The sequence below is a fragment of the Drosophila melanogaster genome, chromosome 2L (genome assembly GCF_000001215.4).
Source record: "Drosophila melanogaster chromosome 2L".
Classification (NCBI taxonomy): domain Eukaryota; kingdom Metazoa; phylum Arthropoda; class Insecta; order Diptera; family Drosophilidae; genus Drosophila; species Drosophila melanogaster.
Window position 1 is genome coordinate 16,995,387 of NT_033779.5, and position 26,436 is coordinate 17,021,822.

General features: G+C 39.9%; 1 protein-coding gene and 3 long non-coding RNA genes across 5 annotated transcripts; 2 read left to right on the forward strand and 2 right to left on the reverse strand.

Moving 5' to 3' along the window:
• The first annotated feature begins 2,940 nt into the window (after positions 1-2,940).
• lncRNA:CR45356 (long non-coding RNA:CR45356) lies at positions 2,941-3,165 on the forward strand. The gene has a single exon (NR_124317.1). It is a non-coding gene; the product is annotated as a long non-coding RNA:CR45356 (long non-coding RNA).
• Positions 3,166-3,296: 131 nt separating this feature from the next.
• Positions 3,297-3,555, forward strand: lncRNA:CR45357 (long non-coding RNA:CR45357). Its single transcript, NR_124318.1, has one exon. It is a non-coding gene; the product is annotated as a long non-coding RNA:CR45357 (long non-coding RNA).
• Positions 3,556-16,089: 12,534 nt separating this feature from the next.
• On the reverse strand, positions 16,090-19,314 carry CG6304 (uncharacterized protein). Of its 2 annotated transcripts, NM_001299078.1 has the most exons (3): positions 19,221-19,314; positions 17,288-17,713; positions 16,090-17,226 (listed from the first exon to the last, which is right to left on the reverse strand). In NM_001299078.1, the coding sequence occupies exons 2-3, from the start codon at positions 17,547-17,549 to the stop codon at positions 16,220-16,222; spliced, it is 1,269 nt and encodes a 422-aa protein (NP_001286007.1). In that variant the 5' UTR covers positions 17,550-17,713; positions 19,221-19,314; the 3' UTR covers positions 16,090-16,219. The 2 variants fall into 2 exon arrangements, with proteins under 2 accessions (NP_001286007.1, NP_609826.1); NM_135982.3 differs by lacking the exon at positions 19,221-19,314 and having other exon boundaries at positions 16,162-17,226; positions 17,288-17,748.
• A 3,046-nt stretch (positions 19,315-22,360) lies between these two features.
• lncRNA:CR45462 (long non-coding RNA:CR45462) lies at positions 22,361-22,663 on the reverse strand. The gene has a single exon (NR_124319.1). It is a non-coding gene; the product is annotated as a long non-coding RNA:CR45462 (long non-coding RNA).
• Between the last annotated feature and the right edge of the window lie 3,773 nt (positions 22,664-26,436).

Genomic DNA, 26,436 nt, shown 5'->3' on the forward strand with positions numbered 1-26,436 from the left:
ATTTGTTGGATACTAACAAGAGCTGAAAAGGGTTTCGTCGAGCTAACAAATTTACTTGAATCTCCAGTACTTTTTCGCTTCCCCATTTTTGGTTGCTCTTTGCTCGGGCTTATTTGCTTAATTTCACAGCACAAAAGGCACCGAAAAGGGACTGGGTGGAACCGAAAGAGATGGCGAGATATGTGTGTATAGTCCACATACAGTGACATTCATTCCGAGGCCTTTCAGGGCCTGCGCTGTTGCTTTTTATATTTATCACAGCCACTTGCATTGCATTTTGTTTATATGCTTTTAATGCAATTAGCACGCTTTTCACTTTGATTTACGCCCGGACGGAGACTCAGAATCCGGATCGGAGGGCGTGAGTGAGACGTGGCGAGGGGCACGTTTCAAAAGGGACGGGGACAGAGTGCCGGAATGAGCGACAGAGACAGCGACAGAAACCAGACAGAGACACACACGATGAGTGCAGTGGGCTTTCCCGCCCCTCACGTTTTCCACTTGTGTCACCCTATTTATGAGTGGGCCGCTTTCATCTTTTGTGCTGCCCATTTCAGAATTTGTTTTGCAGTCGCTAACTCCTTTCAGCCGCGCTGCATTCCTCATTATCCTGTTACTCCCTTTTGTTCTCGCCCTTTTTGCCGGCCGAGTCCTTCAACTTCTGACGATCGGTTATGGTCCCAGGTACGAATGCTTGGCTGTTTAACATGTCTTTTTGGTTATGAAAATGTATTTATTTTTTAATAAAAAAAATTACATTTTGTGATTATGATAATTCCTCTAAGAATAATAATAATATTTGCAGAAAATAACTTGATATTTGGCAAAATATAAAGATCAATTTATTTATCTTTTTACCAATGCATTAATATATTAATGTATGAACTTCTTTTGGCGACTTCCAGTTTCCCACTTCTGGCAGTAATACTCCTGTTTATAGCTTTGCTTTTCCCTTGACTGCTGCTGCAACTGGTTATGCATTTTCATTAGTGTCTCGTCTCTGTCAACGTCATTGCCATCAGACAGCCGAGTGCTTTGACCCGTTCCCTCTACCACTCCGCCGCTCGCTCTGCCACGCCCACACAGCGTTCAGCCCTAATGCATATTGTTTGTGTCCTCGAGCGTACTTTGCCGCCTCGATTGTTCCTGTAACGCCCGCTCCGCGCCTCTTCAGCTTTGTTTTTGCCCTTCTTGGCGCTGATGGGCGCAATTTTAATTACGATTTGCTCACTTACATTTCATTCAGCTGCTAATACATGGCCCGCAGCTTCTCCGATTGATTGACTGAGTGAAGGAGCGACTGAATCGCTGACTGACTGCCTGCTGATTACACTTCAATCAGGCGAAGCGCGTAAATATCAATCAGGGCCTGAAGGGAGGTGAACGGTTAGGATGGCATCGGGTTAAGTGAAGCACTGCCGGCAGCAAAACTCATTTAAAACTAATCAACAAGTAGCGAGAAAATTAAGAAAGAAACATGTTGAAGTGAATCGAAATTACCCGACGAGCTAAATAAGTGCTGGAAGAGAAAACTTTGTTTTTGTAAGAAAAGTATTAACAAATATGTCGAAGAAGTAATCTTATTTAGTTTTAAGGACAGAATCTATTCATCAAAATTAATGATAAATCCATATATAGATAAATACCTACAACATAACAAAAACATATGACAAAACTAAAGAAGAATTAGAATTAGTAAAATCGAAGAACCTAAAAACTTTGTTATTCTACACATTAGATATTGATCAAACAGCTATTGCATACTTAATATCGGTCAATTCAAATTTTATTGAGTCGCAAACAGACAGGCAGTCAAAATGCCCTAAAATCCTACTAGACTCACCTTACCTGTAACTTAAAATCTAATCCAACCTCTCAACTGCCCTTAATTCCTTACTTAATTCCACACAATTTCTGGACCAAGTCGTGCGCTTAACAACTTGTCCAGGAGCCCACAAGATCCCCGAACTCCCAGCTCCTGGCCAGTCCTTTATCGCACCCATCGTTCCAATGCCTCAGTTCTCATTCCTCTCGTCAATTTATAGATAATTCCAATTGAATGCAATCGCAGGCGGAGGCAGGACATGCAACAATTACATGGAATGCCTTCAAGTCAGGCCTGCTTGTAGTTTCAGTTTGCCACTTTCAGTCCTGCCATTTGTTAATTTTTTAATAGCTCTGTCCTGCTCCTTTTTGCTTGGACAGGGCTGGATTGCCTCGTACATTGTGCAGAGCAATTTCCATTAATTTTGTGTGCAGCTCCAGTGAAACGTAAATGAACAAAGGATCTTGCCTTCAGGTGAAACCATCCTTACCATCAGGGCCAGTGGCAGAGAAATGTTTTGCCATTGATAAAATTTACTAAGCTCTCTCCCAAGTAGCAGGATATCCCTGCATCGCCAGGATGCTAAGACAAAGGGGGAAATGAAATCGGGGCAGGGGCACTCACCATCAGCGGCATCGGGTGTTGATTGTGCTAAATAACTGCACAACAATGGCCTAAGTACGTTGATAGAAAAGTAATGAAAAGCCAGCGGCTAACGAAGGGGGAAGTACACAGAGAAAAATACCAGAGGGATGAGAACCCTGGTCGCCGGTTGATTGGTTGCCCAACAAAGGCTAATTCGCTGGCTGGCCCCGGCACTAGCAATAATTGGTAAAAGTCAGGGCTTCAGCTGGCCAACAGCACCAGAAGAGCCAACGACTGCACAACAAGCAGCGAAATCAAAACGGATATATATTTTTCTCAAAAGGACCTTGTAATACTCTTTTTTTTTTTGAAAACAGAACTTTTATAAAATGTATTCTCCTTGTTATAAATAATTTAAATATTTCATATATACAAAACCTCTTTTCAAATATTTTTTTCATATGGTTAGTTTCCAAAGCTAAGGAATATTTCGATCCATTTTATTCCAATCTCCCAAAACCAACCATTCAGTAGCTTGAAATGAACTTAATTTCAATAAGAGCATCAGAGGGACGATAGAAGATATTGCCGCAGAGCAACATGAAGAAAATCGAAAAACAAAAGACGAAAATTGTGTAAAGTGGTTTTATAGGGCAACAATATAGAAAAACAGGATTTACCACACACACACAACACTCGGCAATGGCAGATGGAAACGGGAAAGCTGGACTGGGACTGGGACCGGGATTGGGATTCGACCGCCTTAAGGTTAAAGTAAAGATTGCAGCAGCGGCTCAAATGGATTTACGTGTTGCGAATTTTAATTAAACGATAAAAAAAAGCGAGGAAAAAAAAACAACGGACAGCAGACGTAGACACATCTCTCAGGCCAGGGAAATAGATGACCAGGCCAGCAAGGGAACCACGATTCCATGGTACAGACCAGGCCAATGGAGAGCGCACTGCGTGTGCTTAGTAAAAATTTATGGGCCTAGTCTGGCAGATGGAAAAGTTGAGGGGAATACCAGTAGCGGCATCATTTGGCCATTGTGAGCGGTCCTATTTTTCACACCCTTCCTGGGGCTAGACTACAAGTAACTATGATGAAGCATTGTACAGGGAAAAATATATTTTGCAAGGATTATAAAGGACCTTGTACTATATATTTTAAAATTTCTGTAATTTTAAGAAAAAAGATATAATATTAGCAAGCGAAAAAATTGAGAAGCAATTATTTCCAATTAATAAGTTGTGTTATTGGATTGTATTAGGTTTAAGATTATTTTCTAAACACATTGTTAAAATTACATTTTTTCTATTTCTATCTAAACTTAAGCTTCGTACAACTTAGTACAACTTCTGGTTAAATTCCCTATATTTGTCTACACTTTTGTTTGCTATTCATTGCGATTCGCTGGTGTTAAATTTAATTTACGAGCTTTTATTTTCAATACGACCGTCCACTTCTCTTCGCTTTCCCACCCTTCCATTATGTTTTCCACCGAACGCCCCCATTAAATGTGATTAACATTAAATCATATGGACGAGGGGGCACGGTCATATCTCTGACAAACACCTGACCACACGCCAGCGGGAAAACTCCACGCGAACATCGCCAATCTCTTTGGAACCGCAACCATCTCGGAAAGCATTTTCCCATGCCATTGCCGGACAATTACACTGGGCTCCCTAGCCATTCATTTTCACGCACGTACGATTTTTTCGCACACAATTTTCACCTCTGCGGAAAACCCAAAATGAAAAACAATAAATGCAAGCGGCGAAGGAGGGCGGAGCCAAAGGCATTTAAGACTACGCACATTGTTTGCTAATTTTCGAGGTCGAGCGGCTTATCAACGAGCCAAATGCCATTAGCTTAGTGGCTTCTTTCCCCATAAAATGGGGATGACCCTGCCATTTTCTCGTGGATGGAAACTTTTCAGCAATTTGTTTGATTTGCCTCTTATTGGAATTTGCGCTTTGCATAAGCAATAAACATAAATTATCAATATGAAGGAGGATATACACGTTTTAGGGAGTGGTACAAACTAAACCAGAAGGGCAGTTTAAAGAATTGTTTAAATGTAATTGCAGCCGTTAGTCATTAGGCTAATAAAGAAAAAACCAGTAGCGTTTATAAAAATCAATAAGCTCCTGTTATTGGCGTAATTAAATTCAGGTTCCTCATTAATGAATCATTAAAAGCGCAAATTGATTGAATCGAAACTGAGCTGGGGTAAATTCCATCAGCCAAGAAACCGCATAAAAACACCTGCATAAAACTCGCGCTGAAAACCCACAAAAAACGACACGTTAAAACTCTGCTAACAATTTAAATGAATTAATATGCAAAAATCCGATACGCTTAGAGCCGAAATCAAAAGGCTTAGCGACAACGACCATACTAGGTGATGAAAAAAAAAATATTAAAAACAGCGGACGAAAACCTGCGAAAAGAGCGAACAAAATCCAAACAAAAGCGAGAGTTCCATCGATATATGCGAAAATTTGACCCCCACTCCGTTTGGCGCTTGTGTGCGTGATATGTGAACTCTTGTGATATACATGAGCAGTTTCTAAACTGCTTAAAATATTTCGTGGAAGCTTAACAACAACAAAATCAACGAAAACCCAAAAGTTATCCTGCTGACACCCTCTCCTTCCAAAAACCCTGCAGCCTCCTCGAACTCCTCAAACGGTTGCTGAGCGTCTAAACGAAAGGTATCGGTTTCATATGTGCTCTGATGCACTTGAAAATTGTTAGCGAATACATTGTATTTCTCTTGGTTAATAACAGTAAAAAGTTGTAATAAATGTAGCGTTGTAGAAAAAAAACTTTTTTATATCTTTTCTAACAAAATGTATGTTAACTCTATGGATTTTAGCCGCACAAAATCTTTCAGTTTTATTTGGTTTTTAAAAATCCAACAACCAACAATTTTGGATTTAAATATTTGTATTAATTTTATAATAGATATTTTAGTAGACAACTTAATTCTCAATTAGTTTCAAGGCAAAGAAGTTTGGCACACTTTTTTTCTCTCTATGCCTGAAACAAACACACCCATAGAAAGTGAGCTGCACCTGTATGGCTATATATCTTTCACTTTTCCTGCATGTGGCAATGAACCGTGAAACCGTAAAATGTTATGTTCCGAAAATCTGAAAATTTTTAGCGCGCTTCAAAGCGCTCGCCCTGCCACGCCCCCTTGAGCTACCTGTACGGCTGCTGTTTCCACCTGCCAATAATGTTGTGTGCGCTGCGCTTCGCTTGGCATCTGCAGCTGAATTTTGCCGAGTTTCGGGATCGGAGCTCTGCCACATCTCCACTTTGCGGTGTCTGCCCCATTGGGTTTTCCATCCTCCCATGTTGCACTCGATGCAGCACTTTCCTCCGTCCCTTGGTATCTTGGTATTACCACACTTATCGTTTAAGGAGGGCACCGTCTTGCGTAAACCTTTGATTATATCGATTACAGAAAACTAAATGCGGAAAACTGATCATCTCGGTGGGAAGCCTTGAAAGGAAGGAGCTCATAAAGATTAAGATAGTTATAATATAGGATATTCAACTTGTTATTTGAAGTGCAAATTATAGAGTGAATCTTTAAAATTTCTGTCACGCATGATGAGGGGCTATATTTTGGAGTATTCTTTAATAATTTCTCTAAGAGTGATAAAAATATCTTTTCAACCACTGAGACACTTGCTTACCATCTGGTTTATGTCCAAAGGAAATGTTCGGTTGGCAAGCACTCCGCCTAGGGGCAGTGTAATTTTTAGAACCTTGTTAAATAAATTTAATATGGCTGCGGCTATCGATGGACATGACCACTTAGGACTTGTGCATTTTTAATAAACATCCTGTCCCTAAGGAATCGACCAGGCACGTGCCACACCCGCTCCAACCGCACAAGATGCATGCGCCGCGGTTACAACCCAATGGGCTCCCTTTTTGGCCAAGTTAGCCAGCGATTTGCTTTCAAACTTTCAAAGAGCAACAGCCCCAGCACACTTAATTTACGAATAAACGCGCATAATTTTATATCTACACAGGACTTGGCGAGAAGCCGGTGAGCCGGGTAGCCGGAGATCCGGAGATCCCTCCCAGCCAACTTCGCCCTCGTCCTGTCCAAAGTTGTTGGCATATGAAAAGGTTGCCAACGTGGCGTGTTATAATAATTTCTCAGGCCACGCATGTGTGCGAGTATGTGCGTTAGGTAGTTGAAAAGTTTGTTAACCAATGTCTGCTTGCGGGCGAGGCGCACAATTTTCCTCAAGGTGTGCCTGGCACGCAGCTAAACCTACACAAGCGCACGTGCACTGGCAGAAAAAAAGGGCTGAAAGCTTGTTTTCATATCAAAATTAAAAATGCATTTGAATTACTAACGAAATCAAGTAATAATTGATAATTTTTAAAAATAATTATTCTTACAGTCTTGCTTTCGTGTATCTGTATATTAATGTAGTATTTTGAGAGTTTTTAGTCTTAAACTAACAAATACTTTGATGTAAATAATAAATAATTAAATTTGCATATTTGGATATTCCTATTGATTTTTTTTATTTGTGCATTTCTGGACTGCTGTCTGACTGCTGGTCTTTTGTGCAAGTTTTTCCATTCGCCCTTGCTCGAGCCGCTACCGTTGGCGTTACTTTGCCCCGCCGATCTGCCACGCCCCTTCCGCCCCCTTGGACGCTATGCCTTGAGGTGTATGCTAAAAACTTAAACCAAACTTACACACACATAGATGAGTGCACCTGCACGCATGTGGAACCCTTTTTCGCCTCCATTGGCATGTGCAGAAAAACTTTTTTTTGGGCGAAAGTTTTCGCCGCGCTCAGAAATTGCTTGTTGCTGTTGTCTTTGATGATGATGAAAATGGTGAGGAGAAAGCGGGAAAGCGGAAAGGCGAAAAAGGCGGTGGTGGGTGGGCGCGTTGAACCGCAACTGAGGAAAACGCGAGCAGCGCAAACAATTCGCAATGACGGCAACAACAATGGCTAGAACAATAACAACAAATCAAGAAACAACACCGTGGTAAAGGAAAAATAACAAAACTCTGGCAAACCAAAAGAAATTTGAGTTATTCAAAAAAAGAATCGAAAAACATAGGAAAGTTGCTCGGTTACCTAATGGGTAAATTCGATTTAAGATAAAAAATGAATAAAATTGTAGCAAAAATTAAAAAAAAATCTTGTCCTCTTTTTCTGTATATATTTATTGGGTTTCCATAAATGTAAAAATTTGTTAATGACTATAATTAAAGCCTATTAACATCAATTAAATATACTTTAATTACTTCCATCAGTTAAATTGTGAGTTTTCCCTTTATTTTCCCCTTTTTTCTTTGGAGTGCTAGCGGTACGATTTTTCACATTTTCTGCATTTTTGCTTTTGCTGCTAGACGCGCTATAGTTGGAAAAGTTTTGCAAAACCCTTTAAGTTTTTAAGTTATGACGCACACACACGAAGCATTTGATTTTTGACTGATAGATTTGTTGAAAAAGACGACAGAAGACATACACACCACGCTTTTTGTTTTATCCCTTGCAACAAAAATTTGACTTGACTTATGTAAGCAAGCTTTCATTGATATCATTTTATAAGCAATCCATCACTCAATTAATAACATTATGCAAAGCAACATTACCCACCTGACAAGCGCAGGCAGTTCCCGATGAAGGATATGTAAGGAAAGGGGCTCTTTAGGATACAAACCTGGTTGAAATTAGTCCGTTGTTTATCCCTCTGGACCAATCTCACTGAAGTCAGATTGACGGGCCCAGATTACAATGTTGGGTATGTGGAAAGAATATACGAAGTGTTCTTCATGTGTATTCAATGGTTAATACCCTAGAGTTCTTTAAATGAAGTTCAGGTAAAGCAAACGGAGACTTGGAGTAATACCACGTCTATATTAACATAAGGAACTTGAATAATAATTTTATTAATAATGTCTGCAAGCATTTCCGGCCAGCCCTGTTTCGATTTAATTGCCCATACCCCATATCCTGAGGGACTCTTTGTTATAAAAAGTGGGGAGATTCGAGGGAAGGACACGTGGACAGATGTCAAGCGCAGCATCAATAGGAGCCGCACAATTAACGAAGAAAAGGCCAGGGGCTGTGGAAAACTGTGGAAAAGCGCAGATCGAACCTTTTGTGGCACTCTGGCAGGCGGTAGTTTCCACGTCAATTAGATGATGTTTACTGCATTTGCTACAAATTGACAAACTCGTCGATGGCACAAAGGGATTTTCCTACTTGCTCCCTCGGCCAATAACCACACAAAAAGGCAGTGAAAATGTATAAAAAATATGTAAAGCAAAGACAGCGGAGTCGAGGGAAGTCAGGGAAAAGCCGAAATGAAAATTCAAAGACAAAGAAAATGTGCCAGAGCAGAGACAGAAATTGTTGCTGCTTTTGGTTTGCGGCTATGTTCAATTCTGTTGACGTTATCAAAAGTTGCGGCACAAATAACAAAAACAAGACGAAGCAGCCAGACGTTATATATATATATATTTGTATAAATATAAAAAACGTCGTAAAGGAAGAAAAGGATACAAGTAATTTGCCAAGGGCAATGTGGGCACAGCGGAAGTTAACATTGAAAAGGATTACGGCGTGCCAGAGACTCGTCTTTTGTGACCAACTCTCTCTTTCTCCCTTTCTCCATTTCTCCTGCCTCCTTCCCAACTTTCTCCGTCCGTATCTGCGAGTCTCTGACGTTGTGTGTTGACAACAACCAGTTGGCATTGCCCGCTATTGGCCCATTTGTCCTGGCCCCTTGGGTCCTTTGGCTGCCACTGTCTTCGTCGCTGTTTCCCTCGGCAGGCGAAGGTAGAAAGTCAAAGATTTTGTGCAATTGGGACCTCGTTATTATAAGCATTGTTAGCTTTCACACGCACTCCACATTCGAATTGCGGAGAAACCTATAAACGGGCCTCAGATTTTCTATAAAGCACTCGATATATTAGTATAAAATATAAATATATGCTTAATACATATATATATATATAGATTGTATTAATTTTCAAACATTATCTGCTGTGCGCAACATGCATTCCCCAGTGTATCCTTTCTACTTCGGTTGTGTGCTCATTTTACCGAACGGGTGTATTTCTCCCTAAAGTTGGACAATTGAAATTAGCATTTTGATTAGCCGGCGCTGAATGGCAGTCCAAGGTGTCCTGTTTCTCGCATCTCATCTCATTAATTTTCATTTGCCGGAAGAAAGTGAGAGGGAAAGCGAGAGCTCAGGCATATGTGTTCGTAATGACTTCGTAATCCCCTCTTCATGCACAAAGCTCTTTTCCACTGGCTTCGGCAAATTATGACATTTACTTACTAATTTCCTTCCTAAATGCATTCTCTGTGCGAGATGTCCTTCGGCCCGAGTCCCGTGTCCTTCGACCCTTCGGTCGAGGAGCTGAGCGCCAGCTCTGCGGCCATGATATCTCCACAACTGGCATAAGTTGTTAACTTAAGCTCCAACAGCAGCTTTTACTGTCGGGCTGTGTGAGTTCCTGCCATCCTCCGCATTTCTCTCCGATTTTCCCATCGCATTTCCCACGGCAATCCTTGTGCTTCTCTGCTTCCCGCAAGCATTTCGAGTGTGCGGAAGGAAATGTGAAATTTTAAGTGAACTAGGATTTGGCTATATAGACGCAGTCGACTCCTGACTCTGAATCTGACTCTGACTACTGACTTTTCTGACGGTCGACTGTGTTTCGGCTTGTTGGGAGTTCTCCATGTACCAGGTTGTGATGGCTATACCATCTGCCAAAACCCATTTTCCGCCCATCTCTGAATCACAATGAAATTGTCCGAATAAAGCTTTGCCTTGACCGTACAATCAAAAGTTGGGACAAAGGTAAATTAGAGCTTTAAATTTGGATTTTTTTGAAAAGCGAATTTTTAAAGGAATTCGTTGCAATATCTATAATCAATTCTTTATTCCGTTCTACAGTTGTGAACAGTGAAAGGACGCGAACTATATACTCAGCCCTCCATTTTAAAACGCACTTAGCTATTAATTTGGATATTTACAAAGAAACTTCTTTCCCTATTTATAAATTTATTTTGCCCGTATTTACTGAGGTTTTTCGTTTGGGGGCTCATTAATTTGGCAATTTGCATGCAAAATGCACACGCAGTGGCCAAAATCCAGGCCCATTCCGTTTGTCCTCGAATGTCTGTTGCCTGTCATTGTCTAATGCAATTAAAAGGATGTTAATGAATTTCATTTGTTTGTCGGCCTGTCGCATTGTTGCTCGCTTTTCAGGTTTGTTTTGTTTGCTGTTTTGTAAGCTTTTGTGCTTGTAATTTAATTTTTATGGAAAATGTCTAAATATATTGATAATTAATTTATTTATATTAAGTATTAAAATTATTATTTTGACATTAAAACTCCATAAAAGAAAGCCTACTGAGTGAATTTATCAGTTCCAACATCCCTTCAGAATATTTAATAATTTACCCAATATTATTTGGTTTATATTTTGGCAAGTGCTGCTCCACTGCCATCTGGTTGATAGTTATTTAATTTTTAATTACTAATGACGGTCGAGATGGAATGGTAACGTCCACTTTTGAGCTGGATTCGATTCTTTGGGCTGGGTGTTTGTCCACTGAAATGTGAAATTAAATTTGCTGTCGCGGACTTTTGCGGGGTGGCCATGTCTTTGGCAATTAATTGTTTAATTTCGTTATTTAAAATTAATGATATGTTTTTCATATGTCATTGCACATTTGTGCACTTATTTTATATAAATACATGCCCGGTATATATCCGTTTTTTACGCACACTTTTATCGGTATTTAAAACGGCAAATAACGTTTTAACATTCATTTCAATTATGCAGATAAGCGCAAATGTAATGAAAACTGAACAAGAGGATTAATGCGGCCAAAGCGCAATGCGGCTTAAAGTCAACTTAATGAGAGCCAGTTCCAATCTGGCTGGATGGCCATATGGCATATAGGAGCTATGTTAACTATTTTGTCAAGGTGGAAAATATTAAGGCACTGTAATGAAAAGGAAATATACATTATTAGTTACACTTCTACACACGAAACAATATAAGCTTATTTAATTACATAAAAATAAATTATATAGCAATGAAACTGTAGTTCGACGGAAGTTAAACATTTGTTAACCTAGATGTGAATTAATTTACTCAGAAAAAGAAAATTAACTTCCTATACCACTGAAACGAATATTTTTGTTGTTAATTCTTGTTTTTCCGGGTCCTTTCACTGATTTGATAGTAGCTGCAATCGGATAATTAACCTTTTTGCAGTGCAGTAGTTTCAAATAGATTTTATTGCCATTAATGCGGAAAAGTACTTGACTAACCAATGGTATAAAAGCTCTTAATGCGGGATTAATGAAATCTGATTACAATTGGCATAATAGGTCGCATTCGAAGAACGAAAAAAAATGAATTAATTTAGACCAATAGGCGATGATGGCATACAATTATTTAATGACACAATTTGTTGGAAATAATTGAATAAATACAAATGGAAAGACAGGATTAAAATAAGGTAATATTACCACTTGTAACTAACATTATATACTTCTTTGAAATTGGAAGACCTTCTATTTGTATAATTTGTTATTTTACTATAAAACATTACATTAATCTCTTCACTAAAGCCTTCAATCATTATGCTGGCTCTTTTTACCAAAAGTTATAAAGGTGATACTCACATCCTTTATTGACAATATTCCATTTCCATTTGCTTTTCTTCCCCCACTGGAGTTTCAGTCTCATGGCCTGACATTCGCTGATCTTTTTATTGTTTTTACCACATTAAAACAAAAATACACATCACGCAGTCACTAACAATTGCGGATCCACTTCATGCAAATGTTTCTGTTATTGCAATACATTTATTATACATAATTTGAGAGCGTAAATTTAAGAGTTGCTTGTTGGCAGACGGCGAAAGAGTGAGTGAAAGGGGTAATGAGCGGGAGAATGAGACAGCCTCCCATTGCAATTAACATTCATTGTCATGTGCAACTTTTTGTGTCTGCATTTTTCACCATCGATTGAGCCTGAGCCATTTCCAGCGATAATTATGGCCACAAAAGGGTCGGCGGTCCATGGAAAAGGGGCTGGGGTTTCAATGGGGCATATTTAAGTGCATTTAAGTAGCATTTAAACTGGCAACAGTTCGCACTGCCTGACAACTCTTAATAAGGGAATAATTGCAACTCAGCGTGGATTATCTATGTAAAGCTGTGTGGATTTTGCAGGATTTTTAATTTAAATGGGTGTTTTAAGCACACATACTGTGTATTATTTTTACGAAAGAAGTTAATATGAGCTGCAATTTTGTAATTAATTTGTTCTATTACGATTTAGATAAAGTCAGCAATAGTAAGCTAACAAAACTCGAAAACTACTTTCCCTACTAAATTATTGATGTACTTAAACAAATGTAAGTTTAAAAACTATATAAGTTATAGGCTTAAGTAACACTATATTAGGTCAAATACTTCAAGCACCGAAGTCTTTTGAAGTTGTCTGGCTATTGGAGTTCGCCAGGCGGCACTTTTCGAACTCCCAGCGATGGCAAGACTTCAACGCACTTTTCACAGCGCTCAGCCAGCATTCGCTGGCCAGGCTTTGATGATGGCTAAAGTGCACACGTAAACACTTAACCTGGCCTGATTGGGGGAGTTGGGTGTGGGTGGATGGGTCAAAAACATGGCAGGTACAGGTGCCCAGATGGTTGACTTAATTTCTCAACCGGCAGCTGCACGACTAATTTAAGAGTGAAAATCATTTTCGGGGCTCTGGCTTGCTGGCTAGTTGCCAATCAGGTCACGAACTGTCGCTTCAGTCCAGTTTCAGTTTTCGGGGCCCCTGATTTTTCATGTTTTTCATGAAAGGGTCACAGCGAACATGTTCATAATGTGCGCTAATGTGCATAATGTATGCGAACCAAGAACCAGACACGCATACTTCCACAGCAACAGCACACGTCGACACACACTCGCACACCCTCACACACACACACACACGCAGGCACATTTGAAAATAGAGCAATATTCAGGTTACACGTGCAACAATAACAACAACGGGAACAGGTGAAACAGGCAATTTAACAAGCCATCAACGCTGATGGTGCCGACAATGATGTTGATGATGGGATGGCCCGTTCACCGGCAATAACAACGAACAGCAGTCAGCTGCAATAACAACACGTCTAAACAGGAAACATGGGGCAGCTACAACAATCGGTGACAACACGGCAATATTATGTTGCACCTTTGCCCACACAAACACGCACACACTTTCGTCTGACAAATTTTCAAAAAAAAAAAAAAAACAAAACACTGTATGACAAAGAAAGGTTTGCTTATAAATTGAAGAAGTAGCGATGGCTAATTAAAAAATGTATGTAAAACCGAGGACTTACTTTTCGAGTAATTTGTTGTCTTTTGTGAAGTCCTAGTCGAAGATGATACAAAGGATAATTTGGTTTCCTACGCGTATGCAAATTTAGAGAACATGTTGTTCGAAAGAAACTAATTTTAACCACCATTCACATGCAAAGGAAAGGTCCAGCCTCTTTTCCCAAGCATTGCATTTTACGAGGATGAAAAATAAGCAGCCTCCTTTGAACTTTGCACTTTCCACTTTGCACACGGCGGCGGAAGCACGAAAATTAAGGCAATTCAGTGCGGGCTCCGCAGCTCGTCACGTCTTCTTCCGAGGATCACGTAGTGACCCACACGCCTGGCCAAAAAGGGAATACTTGATGCAAAACTTTGGCCTTTGCCGGCAAGAGCTTATCGCTGGTGCTGCATTCAATATTTATTACGCATACGACCGGGTGACAAGCTGGGCTGAGGAGAAGAAGCTGCCAAGGCCTTGGACCAAACATAAGTGGCTTAATTAGTGCGACAAAGTGTTTGCCAATCGAGCTCCTGCTAAATTTTCCCCTTGAATCCACCTTTTGTAGCCTACAAATTTGTGGCCTTTAATCAGCTTACACATCGTGCGGCATGTGAGCCCAGCTCCATAGATTTTGCCTTTTAATGGATTGACTCAACTTCACAAGCTACCTCCAACCCATTACTATAATATCCCTCGCAATAAAACATATTCTAAAGGAAACTATTTCTGATAACTACTAATGTAACACCACTTCTAAAGAAAATGTATTTAATATACACATATACTGATCAGTCCTTTACAGCAATTGGATTTTGTTTAAATGTTTTAAACCAGGCATTTCATTCACTCGAGAGGCTTTTCCCACTTTACTTGTTCAGACCTCGAAATGTAACGATTGAGGCGGCAGACACGCCCACTCCCCGGCATCCCACACACACACACACACACACACCCACCGCGGAAACACACACATCAAACCGAGCTGTTGATGGCTTTCAGTCAGCGGAGGGAATTCGCGGATTCGCGTTCGCCGGGCGCACATAACTCAACCGAGCGACTGGCAATGAGGGCAATGCATCCGGCTCCTCGTGGGCTGCCAACAATTAACAGCATAAATTTAAATATGCAATTAACGCAACAGCTTGGAGCTGAAAAAAATTTCAGTAAAAACAATTAAACAAGCAGTGAAGTGAGTGAAGTCAAAACCTGTGGCACGCTGAAGAATTTTCTGGAAAAGATATTGGCCAAAATAGTTATAGGGTCGCTCCATAAACATTTTTTTTTATACACGGAACTTTTCAGGAGGCCATGATATATTATGGTAATCCACTGTCATTTGGTTAACCTTTCAAAATATAGCTTTTTTTTAAATATTTGATATATCCAATATGGAATTGTCACTAACATCCACTGTGAATAAAACAATATATTGAGAGCAAGGGAATCCAAGCCGACAAACTAAGTGAGTGGGGGAACCAGAAAGGTCAAAGAATTGGTGCGAGTTGGAGGAAGTTAAGTGCAGCAAAAAGCGGGCGACAATAAAAGCCAAAGGTCATTTTAACACATGCACAGACGCACGCACGACCAGTGAAATGCATTTGATTGGTTCTACTTTTTGTGTTTTACTCATTGTTTTTTTATTTCGAACACGCAGAAAACAAGTCGGGAAAAAAAACACAATTTTCCGCTTTATTTGCGCAGTGCTGGCCGAGCCACAACAACTGCAAAAATGACAAGGGCAATGTCTGTGCGTTATATGATACTGCCACTGGACCCCCTCGCCCTCCTTTACGCATCACCCCATTTCGCGGCCATTCCCATGACCTACGACCTCCCCCCCCCCCCGCGAAAACCCAGCAGCAATCGTTGCCATAGCCACATGTCAATATTTTTGCGCTTCGGCCTCGGTTACATGAGCCCGCAGGGGATTCGTCCTGGAAAATTTATTTCAGTGCACCGGCGGACTCTTTACTGATGTGTAAATTGCTCCCTCTCCCGTTTAATGAAATTAAAACAAATTTTCAGTGAAATTTAATATATGCGCACAGGCAGCGAGCTGCGCACAGTAGGCAAGATAATAATAAGCAGAATAATGGCATTAAAATTATTGCACCTGACCGTTGCAGTTGACAGCAACACCAATAACATGGCAAATTTCAGTTCTCAATTACGACGGTCAAAGTGCAAAAGGCTGAAAAATGCCAACGCGTTTGTGCAGTAATAGCCATCAGTAATAAAAGTAGAAATCTTACAGATTTTACCAAAAGTTAGCTTTGCAAACTTGAAATACGCATTGCAGTCTTTTCTTTATTTCAGACATTCAAGGGAAGTGATTGGAAAATGATAAAATGTTTTTTAATCAATAAGTTCAGATTAAATTCGAATACATTTATGGAGAGCCCTCAAATGAATCGTACAGAAATCCCAAGCCTAACAGGGCCTTATCCAATTGAGGCACTTTCAGTTCTTCAGGTTGAGGCTCCAAAACCAGCAGTTGGTCGATGCTATAGCGCTGCACGATCTTTCCATTTTTATTGCACAGGTTGTTCAATGGTACCGGCGGATTTCGACGGATTGTCCAGTTTTGAAGGGGTCGGAAGTGTGTGAGATTTCCCCTGCGCTTCTCCGTATCGCATTGTTTAGCAGGTGGACTAAAGCGATCGCACAGACGAATAACTCCCGACGGAGATATGTTCACCACATTGGAGGTCACCAATGGTTTTGGTGGCACAGCAGATTGCGAAGGGTTCGCATCCTGAACACCCATCTGATTTTTCTTTTCAGCTTCCATCTTAGCCAAATGTTTGGCACGACATCGCTCGTCCCATTCCTTGGTGGTTGGTATGTACCTCTTTTTGGTAACTATGGGCACTTCATTTGTCTTCTCCGGATGCTGAGGCATAGGTTTAGCAGGTTCATTAGGCTTATTAGATTCATTGGGTGCATTATCAAAACAAATCTTCTCCTCCTTGAGCTGCTCTTTCTTCACTTGCGACTGCTTGCTGTTTGTCATTTCGCGAAGGATACGCTCGATACGCTCTCTCTTCGCTGCCCTTAAACGGTCCACTCTGATCCTTTCATTTGGCGTGAACTTTATTGGAGATCGTGAGATATTTATAATTGGCGGCACGTTCTTTGAGTTTTCATTGCCCTCCGTGGGGGCAATGACAGGATCCCTCATTCTACGCTGTTCGGCCAACTTTAAGGCTTCCACAGCGATTTTTCTATCGTGTTCGCGGCGCCTTTCCTCGTGATCAATGCGATTTCCAGCTGGAACAGGATCATTTAAATGGACTTTTGAGGGCGTAGTGGAAACATTTTCCACGAGTTGTTGGCCAATGGGCTTTTTAAATCTTTTGGTGCTCGGTAGAACTATGTAGTCCACATTGCGAGAAGCTGAAACAGGAGATAAAATATATAAGCAATGTTCTTGCGACCTCTATTTGCAGAACTTTACGTTTTTGAGATTTATTCGGAAATCCTTTCCACGGCAACATAAGGTTAGATTTTGGTTTTTGGTCGTCGTTATTGGTGTTGCTCATGTTACTGTTACCAACTATAGCATCATCTTTTGCTGGTTGTTCCCTCTTGTAACGTGGCACAAATTCTTGGGCATTGGCGTTTAGCTTCACTGTACCTTCACACGCCAGCTTTCTGGTATTATCTCCATTCTCCCTCTGGTATTCATTTATGTGTAGGCCCTTAATATTGTTGTACATGGTCTTTATCCTTCTTCGCTATATTTTTGTTTTTTGAATTTTTTGTAATAAATGTTTCAGACCAGTACCTGTATATTTATGAGTACGATTAGACCTTCTCGACATAAAGTGTTTGGAACAATTTGTCTAGGCCCACTGGATTCTGAGTTCTCAGACGTTTCACCCTATTACAAATTGAATGATATGTGATTATTTGATATTTATTTTTTGGATTAAAGTGCTTGGCAATCTTTATAAACTCGCCAAAAGAATTCCGATCGAGAAGGTGGAGATTCTAAATCGGTCGGCAATCCACGTACATTTCTCCATTGTTGACATTTATTCGCACAATAAACACAAAGCCAATGCAGGCGGGGAAAACACTGGTAAAATAGGTGCATGGAACGAGGAAATGTGGAGATGAATCTAAAAATGGGTACCTGGCAAAAGGAAAAGCCAGGAATGGCAAACAGTGCTGTCGGTAAGCGACATTCAATAAAACGTTTGAAAATATTACAGAAATAGTGAGGAGGAGCTGCAGACGGAGAAATAAAATGAAATGAAAGAAGCGCACAGAAATATGCAATTTCACCTCAATCAGAGTTGTAAAAACAAACAAACAATGGCCAAGTGCAGTGAGCTTAGCTCCGCAGGAGTTCGTCCTTGGTGGACCCCCCACCTACCCCCTCTCGGCAACAGCAGTGATCACCCCCTTGGCCAGATGTCATGTGAGCCACATGCTGGGGCTCCTTGAATCCTCGTTACCAACCCAACCCGACCCATCCCATCCCATCCTATTTCTATTCCATTTCCATTCCCGCTCGTGTATCGTTTTGCAAGCTTGAGCGAAAATGCAAAGAGCTGAAAAATGCAATAAGTAAAACGTAATAACTGCTCAGGAGCTGTGAACGGTTGGCTATATAATCAGGTTGTTTGGCGGGGCTAAAAGGAGCGGAGGGAGTTATCCACTTGCGTTTTCGATAGCCTAAAGCTGAGCAAATCCAGACAAGGGTGCAAATCGCATAAAAATGGAAATATAGCAAGCTTCGATGAGTGTAGGGGGTAAATAACAAGTGATGTAGCTCTTTGAAGAAAAAAGTGTCACTTGCATTCAGTCTATTCTATTTAATTAATTTATTTCTCTTGTAAAATCTATCGCCTTTAGCGAGCTACATTAAACATCATGTTATTAAAAAATTAAGTAATGCAGCAAAAAAAAAGGATAAAAGTATGATAAATTGTTTAAATCAATTAGCCCACCGAAAATAAGCCGTACAAAAATACCGAAAATACAACAGTGTCCGACAACTTGTAGGTCATCTGGGGATTACCACAGAGATTGGCGTCCACACATTCTCCTATTTATCTATGCATGGCATGGAGCTCTGCAAATTTTTGTGTAATTCGCCTTGGGAAGTATGTAGGTGAAAGTTGGGGCATCCGCACCACTAATGCATTTGTGGTCAATTGCCGAGCCACAGGAAGAGGGCGGCAAGCGAACCGAGGCACTGACATCATTTTAATAATAAAATTGTTAACAGAATTGCTGTGCTTTCTGCGGACCGAGCCTCACAACACAAAAACACGTGTTGGCCTTGTTAGCAGAAAAAGCAACGCACACGTGCACTGCAAAACGAATCCGATTTTTGTACTTTTCAATACAGTACAACTAAGCGTATTCTAAATACTCACCATAAAGCTTTTAATGCACTATTTAAGACAAATTCGTAGCATGCGAAGATAAATATTTAACACACAGACTTTGAGCAAAGAAATTTCTCAACATAAACCGTTTTGAAGGATTTGTCTGGGCCTACTCGTAACTAATTTCCTTTGAATGAAGTGCTTGGCAATTTCCTTATAAGCTCACAAATTATACCTAAGCATATTCTAAATACTTACCCTTAAGCTTTTAATACACTATTTAAGGTAAATCGAAGACAAATAAATATTTAACACACACACTTCAAGCTATGAAATTTCGGCATTAACTAGACCTTACATTTTGAATATCCTGTAAATAAATTACCCATTTTCGTGGCAATATCGCATATTACACAGTATTTCTTGTTTTTTAAATATTTTCTTTCAGTTAGCCAAATACTTTTGAGGGCCCCACGACGACGACCTCAATGTTGTCGTTGTCGTTGCTTCTGTTCCTGTTACCGCCTCTGTTTTAGCCCTCCTGCAATCTAAATAAAATGGCCGACGTGTGTGTACGCACAACTTTTGCCATATTTAATTGTATTTGCAGCAAATACAACGGTAGAGGGATACGTGTATATACATTTTGAAGGGGACTTTTAGTGCTGGCAATTGTAGCAGTGGAGACAAAAACAACTGGATCCCACTGCTCACTTTTGGGCATTTGCTTATTATTGTTAGAAACTTTTGCGCCCCCACCCCACACAGCAAAAAAGTCCGAGAACAGAGCTCACACACAATTGGCCTGGCCTCCTTGTTTCCCTTTCGAGCTGGACAAATGTGTGTTTAGAATATTTTGTAGCACATATTGCGGAAATCCGAAATGCTACTAGAGATGGTCGTCTGCAAAAAAAATAATTACACTTTAATAAACTAATTAGAAGAATGAAAGATTTTAACAGTGTTATAAGAATTATAATTATTATAAGTTAAATAAGAAAAACTTTTCTAGATACTTTTAATCATTATTTGTTTTAGTTTGATCTAAAAAAAAGCTTAAAAAAATCTTGAAAATCATTTTTTCGTTTCAAATTAAGAGCAAATAATTCGCCTTAATATTCCATCTCGAATTTGGAGTTGGGAATAAGTGCGGTTTATGCCAGTTTGGGTTTATTCACAATTTTTAAGCTTGTTTCGGACGGTTACTCTGCAGGGGCAGCTTAAAACGTGCAAGCCAAACTTTTGCCTTGGCCAGGTGGAAAGTTTTAAGACACAAATTTATGCCGGGACGGACAAAAAGAGAGCATGTGTGCTTGGAAAGTGATTAAAAATTGGGTCAAGTGTTCGTGCGAAGGGAGATTAAGCAATTTGGCATTGGCACGCACACAAATCAAAGGATTTGGTCATCTTTTTTTTATGAATCCCCTGCACACGCAGCACCTAAAGTTTCTCGCCCGCAACGATTTGTCATTTAGCCAGGCCAGCAGCACGGTTAAAAGTAGTATGCATTAAAACGGGAAACTTCGACTTAATTACAAGACTAGACCACAAACTATCCGTACAGGCAATTTCAACAGGGGCAGGTCAACGGAACAACGAGTTAACCGAGACGTGGCATCAACATCACCTGCCCCTCAACCTCAATGAAGTCAACCAGACATTGCAGCACTGTGCAAAACATATGCAAGGCTTCAATATACAATTCCGTGATTTACAAATGGCAAGTCAAATGATAGGATTGAAAAACCATGATAGGCATTTAGATTTCAGCACTTTAGTATGTCTGCATTTTGGTATTAACAAACAAATTTAAAGAAAGATTTCGCTTGATTTAGCATGCATAACTTCGCCTCTTATTCTTCAAGTGCATAGTGAAGTGAATATTTGTTCCAGGTCTGACAGTCCTCGTATCACCGTGTGCTGCTCAGGTTAGTTTGTTTTGACTGTGGTTTCAGCGGCATCCCCGGAAATGGCACAGACCCAACACCAGAATCACAACCATGCCCCTGCACCAGAAACAACGTTGAGTGGGCATCACTCCGGATGGCATTCCAAGAGTAGTGTATCTCAAGTGAATCTGCCGGCTATTCTCCGCAGTTCTCTCGGTGATTAAGTCAACCATACTTTTCTGGGAATGCTTAATCAACGGGCAAAAATTCGACTCCAAATAAGTCATCAGTTTGATCAACACATTTGATATGGCAAAATTTTTATATTCATTCGATAAGGTGAAGAATTATTTTAAAAGCATTAAAATTTCATTATTATTATTATTATTTCATCATAATTTTGAGTATTTATTTAGATAAATGTAATCCATTTTTGACATTGGTTCAAAATAAAGCAGCCGCAATTTAACAAAAATATTTTCCTATTGATGTGTACACATCTGATTTTGTTGTTTTGTAAGCCCGATAACTGGATTTTGTTTATTAATTTCTAAATGGCCGAAAATTGTAAAAAATGTTACATTTTTAAAAACATTTAAAAATGTAAATTTTTATCGCTGACGATTATGCCATTATGCATTCTCGGCTATTGGAAATGCGGAAAAATAAGTACATTTTCGCCACCAAATGTCGCCTTCTTGTTGGTAAGTGGAAATAAGTGGGCGGTTGGTGAATGTGAGGGGCGTGTGCCTGCATATTTTATGGCTCCATTGGAGATGGACGTGGACAGGGAGAGAAGTGGAACTGCAGCTGACCGCAGGACACGACTCCACTTACGAACGTCCGTCCGATTGGCTCTAAATTGTTGTTGTCTGAGCTTTGATTGTGGACCAGAGGATCCTCCTACCCTTTTGGCCATTTTCGAGCACACATACAGATATATACGCGTGGATGGAAACGTGTCTGTGTGTATTTAACGTGCCTTAAATCACATTTGGTCTGTAATCAAGCTAAACAAATATGGGCGCTTCGGCTGCAGAGGAGGTACGCTTGTGTCAGGCTTACGTTACGAATGGGTAAACTTGAATTTGTGCCACCCAACGGAAATACACACACACTATCGGTGTTTGCATGTGTGGGACAATGTGTGTGCTGGTGTGCGCGGCTAACTGGGTCAATTGTTTCAGCTGATTCGGGCTATAATATTGTTTGACGGCTAGGTATAACAACTGAGTTAAATTAAAAATGTTATGCTTCACTACAATTATTTGTCCCCAAATATTTTATTATAATACACTTATTTTGATTCCTTAGTGCCATTTTCTTCGCCATTTAATAGAATTCAGGCAGTTATATAGCTTTAGGTAATAGACTTTAAATCCCCGCAATTCAAATCATCAACTACATTGCACTTATGCAACGCACTGTCCATAAAACCAGGGCGAGCTGCAGTTAAAGCGCTTATGCTCATGCATCCATGGATACATTTTATGGCCATGGCCAAACGATGGGCACTGCGGACATTTTATTGTCACATCGTCATCATCATCATAGTCATCGTCCTTGTCGTCGTCGTGGGGGGTTGTTTGGTTGGATTTTGATTTTGATTTTTTATGCAAAATCAATATAAAACTGACAGTTCAGGCTAGGGATAGCGCACACAACGCAACAAAAAAAGGAAATGTTACGGAAATCTGATTGAAAAATTGCCATAAATCGACGTCAATTCAATTAACATAAATTGTGTGATTAATGATTGACAAATGCTAAGCAGACAGACGGAGGAAGGGCCCTGGTGCTTCGATGATTCCCGCAAGTAATTGCCGCATAATTCGATAACGATAACGATGAATGATGCCCACGCGTTTTACACACCACGCCCATCTCTAATAATTTTTTAATTCCTACGCCCCAAATGCTGGCGCCTAAAAAAGAGCCCAAAACGTCTGCAGATCATTAATCATGCATTGTACTTGCGAGTCCCTGACCATTCATCCACTCACTCCTCCTCCACTCAGCGAATCAGACAATTGAATACATTTCAATCATTAATGGACCGTCCAAGGTGGAATCGCCGATGCCCACCACCACCACCCACCTGACATCAATTGATTCGACTTTGCCAAGGGGTCAGAAAGTCCACAGACGAAAAGAAGCAGCTTTCCGCTCACGTCTAATTGATGGACAGTCGTTGAAGTTTCCCTAATGATGGCCAGGGAATTATGGGTTTATGATTGTTAAGATGGGAATGGTCAATGGAAAAGTACAGAATTGATGGGTCAAATATAAAGTATAATAATATTAGGTTACACTCACTAACTAAAGTTAGATGCATTCGTGGATATTGATAGAACGTACCTATTAAGCTCATACAAAATGGTCAAATTTATGTAGAGAAAGCTTTATCTTTTTTCTGTACGCTTACAAAAATACTTGCATTTTAAATACTTTGATATCACTTAATTTACCTTTTAATCGAATCTAAAGTGCAAAACTTAATACGAATCGCTATATTTTATAATGGAGGCGAACGCACGGTAGCCACAGAAATTATTTAGCCGCGATCCATTTCGGTGGTCGTTAATTTGCGAAACATTTTAGTAGCGCTCTAATCGATGTTCATTCATCGTCCGCGACATGAAAGTTACCCTTTGCCACCACCGCCAGCCAAAAACTATAACTACTCTATATTCGTTTTATTCCGGTCCAAAAACTTGCGCAAATTTATGCGAATTGCGAATTGCGTGTGGCAAATGCATCGCATTGACCAGACAGACAAATACGAGATATTTTCGCTGGCCTGTGCCCAAAATGTTTTTTGGCAACATAATTACAAAAGGGGCTTATTCGGTGGGGTTTCGGAATGAATAGAGTGGTAAGTGCCGTTGTAATTAGCTTTTGTAATAACTGCCCAAATTATTTACGTCCATTGAACAACGGCGGGGTATGGAAAACAATTTTGTTGCTAACAGAACTTCTATTTTTCCCGCAGGATATTCTAGGAATGCTATTTCGCTGACTGGATGTTTCATCCTTCTGTGTTTATTTTTTATTGATGATGAAATAATTCTAAATAAAAAAAAAAGTTTAAAGAATTTCCAATTTATTTTCTTATTACTCCTTTTGCTTCAATAATCTCTATTTGGATTAATTTTTAGGGTGCTCTACGACTCGAATATATCCTTTTCCTAGCATTTTCCCAACTTTTCTACTCTGCCTAATCATTTCACCCCTTTCAATCAGCATGAGTTTTGTTTTTCTTGCCCTTTTCCCGCTAATTTCCTTCGCTCTTTTGTCAAATTAAAAACACACAGTGGAGAGACAAGGAAAAGTTTAGCCCGTTGTGAAACTCTCTGTTTCTCGCTTTGTTTGTTTGTTGGTCGGGTTCATTTATCATGATTTTGTTTGGCGAACTTTGTCGCGTATGTTCGGCTCCTTGATGGGCGGGAAAGTGTCTCTGTTGCTGTTGTTTTTGATGTGAATGCCAGCAGCAAATGGCAGCTGTTGACGGCAGGAGCCCCCTTTCCCCAGACTTTCCTCAGACTTTCCTTGCCACCGCCTTTCAAAGTAGCGCACTTTCTAACTCTCCTGTGTCAGGCTTTTTCCTTTTGGCTCACTTTGTGTTTGTCTTTTTGTCGAAAAATTGCAAAGTGATTACTTTTGATTAGTTGCAAAAAGAAACGTAATTTGTTTATCGCCAACGCCGTTGCTGCCGCCTTGATAAATGTAATTTTGTCAAGCTCGCTGATTACAACAGAAAATTCTTGCTAAAACAATGGAAAACAACGGCTAACGAGCGCGTGTTTGATGTGAGTTTCTAATCTGAGTGGATGATTTTTTGCATTGATTTGTATAATAATATCCTTGATTGTAAAAAAAACATATCATATATATAATTTAAAACCATTAGGTATTTCCAAAGTAATTTGTAACTTTAATCAATTAAAAAAGAACACATTCTGTAGCAGAAACTGGCTTTCACAACATGTTGACTAATAGAATCGTATATAAAATGTGGTTAAAAAATTCTAAAAAAAGGATTGGGTACGTTCGAGAATCTAATGGAGTAAATGTTAAATGGAACAGGAACAGGGCAAACTTAATCTAGAAGCAACTGAGCTTACATTTTTAAGCAGCTGTCGCTGCTCGCATGCAAAATTATGACTTAAAGCGCAGCTGGGACTGGGATATAGTACACACAAATATATATTATATGGGGTGTGTGCCTCGACCCAAGGACCAACCCACTAACACACACACACACACACACACACACACGCACAGCTGCAGGAGCAGTAGCAGCAGCAGCAGCACAAAAGGATAACATAGAAGTAAGTTATTCATTGTGCACGCAAACATTACGGAAGTCATATGTTTAAGGCACTGGGGGAGGCCAAGAAAATTCGAGGAGCGGAAGAGACCTGGCTAAAAGGTTGCAAAAGGTGAAACCAGCAGGCAGTCTAAAGCCCGGCCCAGCCCAGCCACCCCATCCACACAGCCGTTTTGGCCAAGTTTTTACTGAGCCAAAGAAAGAAATATGAAATATGACTCCAAGTCGAATTGTGAAAACTTGCAGAAAGGTACGAATAAGCATATCAAGATCATAAATAAAACACAGTGCTAGGTAGAGCTGGGAAATTAAATTTTCGACTAGGCAGCTAACCAAAAAGAAGGCAAAAATAACATCCCTATGCGAGTGCACATTGCTAATATACGCAGCTCGCTGCCAACTTTGATTTGCAAATAAATTATTCCCTTCGCTTTGCTCTATGGGCCAAAATGAAAGTCCTGCCCGGGAAAGCTGAAGGCAGCCAAATGTAACCGAAGTACGAAACAATAACAGGTGAGGAACCACTGGTAAGTTTACAATAATGTTGCACGGACCTATATAGTCTTTGTTTTACCATTTTCAACAAGTATTAATAAAATTACTTTCGTTTTGCACATACTGGTTTTTCCTTTCAGAAATAACTTGCATTGCTACAAAAAGAAACTAAACCGAAAGTACTTCAAATAAATATTTTTCTGTTTATATAGAAAACAGTAAAAAGTAAAATGTTATATTATTAAATATATGCAAAAGATGTCGGTAAAATGAGGGGTATCTAAGATTCCGAAGCTTTAGTGCTTGAATGCTAACCGCTACCTCTTTTCCCTTTTGCCGAGAACCTTTGCCCATCATCCCTTCGCAGCATTCTAACCAGAAAGTTAACTTGAACTTAAAATAAAAGTTTGCTTCGCTTTTTTCGGTTGGCATTTTTTGGTTTCGTTTTTTTCGTGTGATTTTTTTTTCTTAGCGTCCCACAAAGTCAAATATCATAAAGTTCGCTACGCCTTTTTGCATATTTTATTTGCGCTTATTTTCAAAGCGAAGG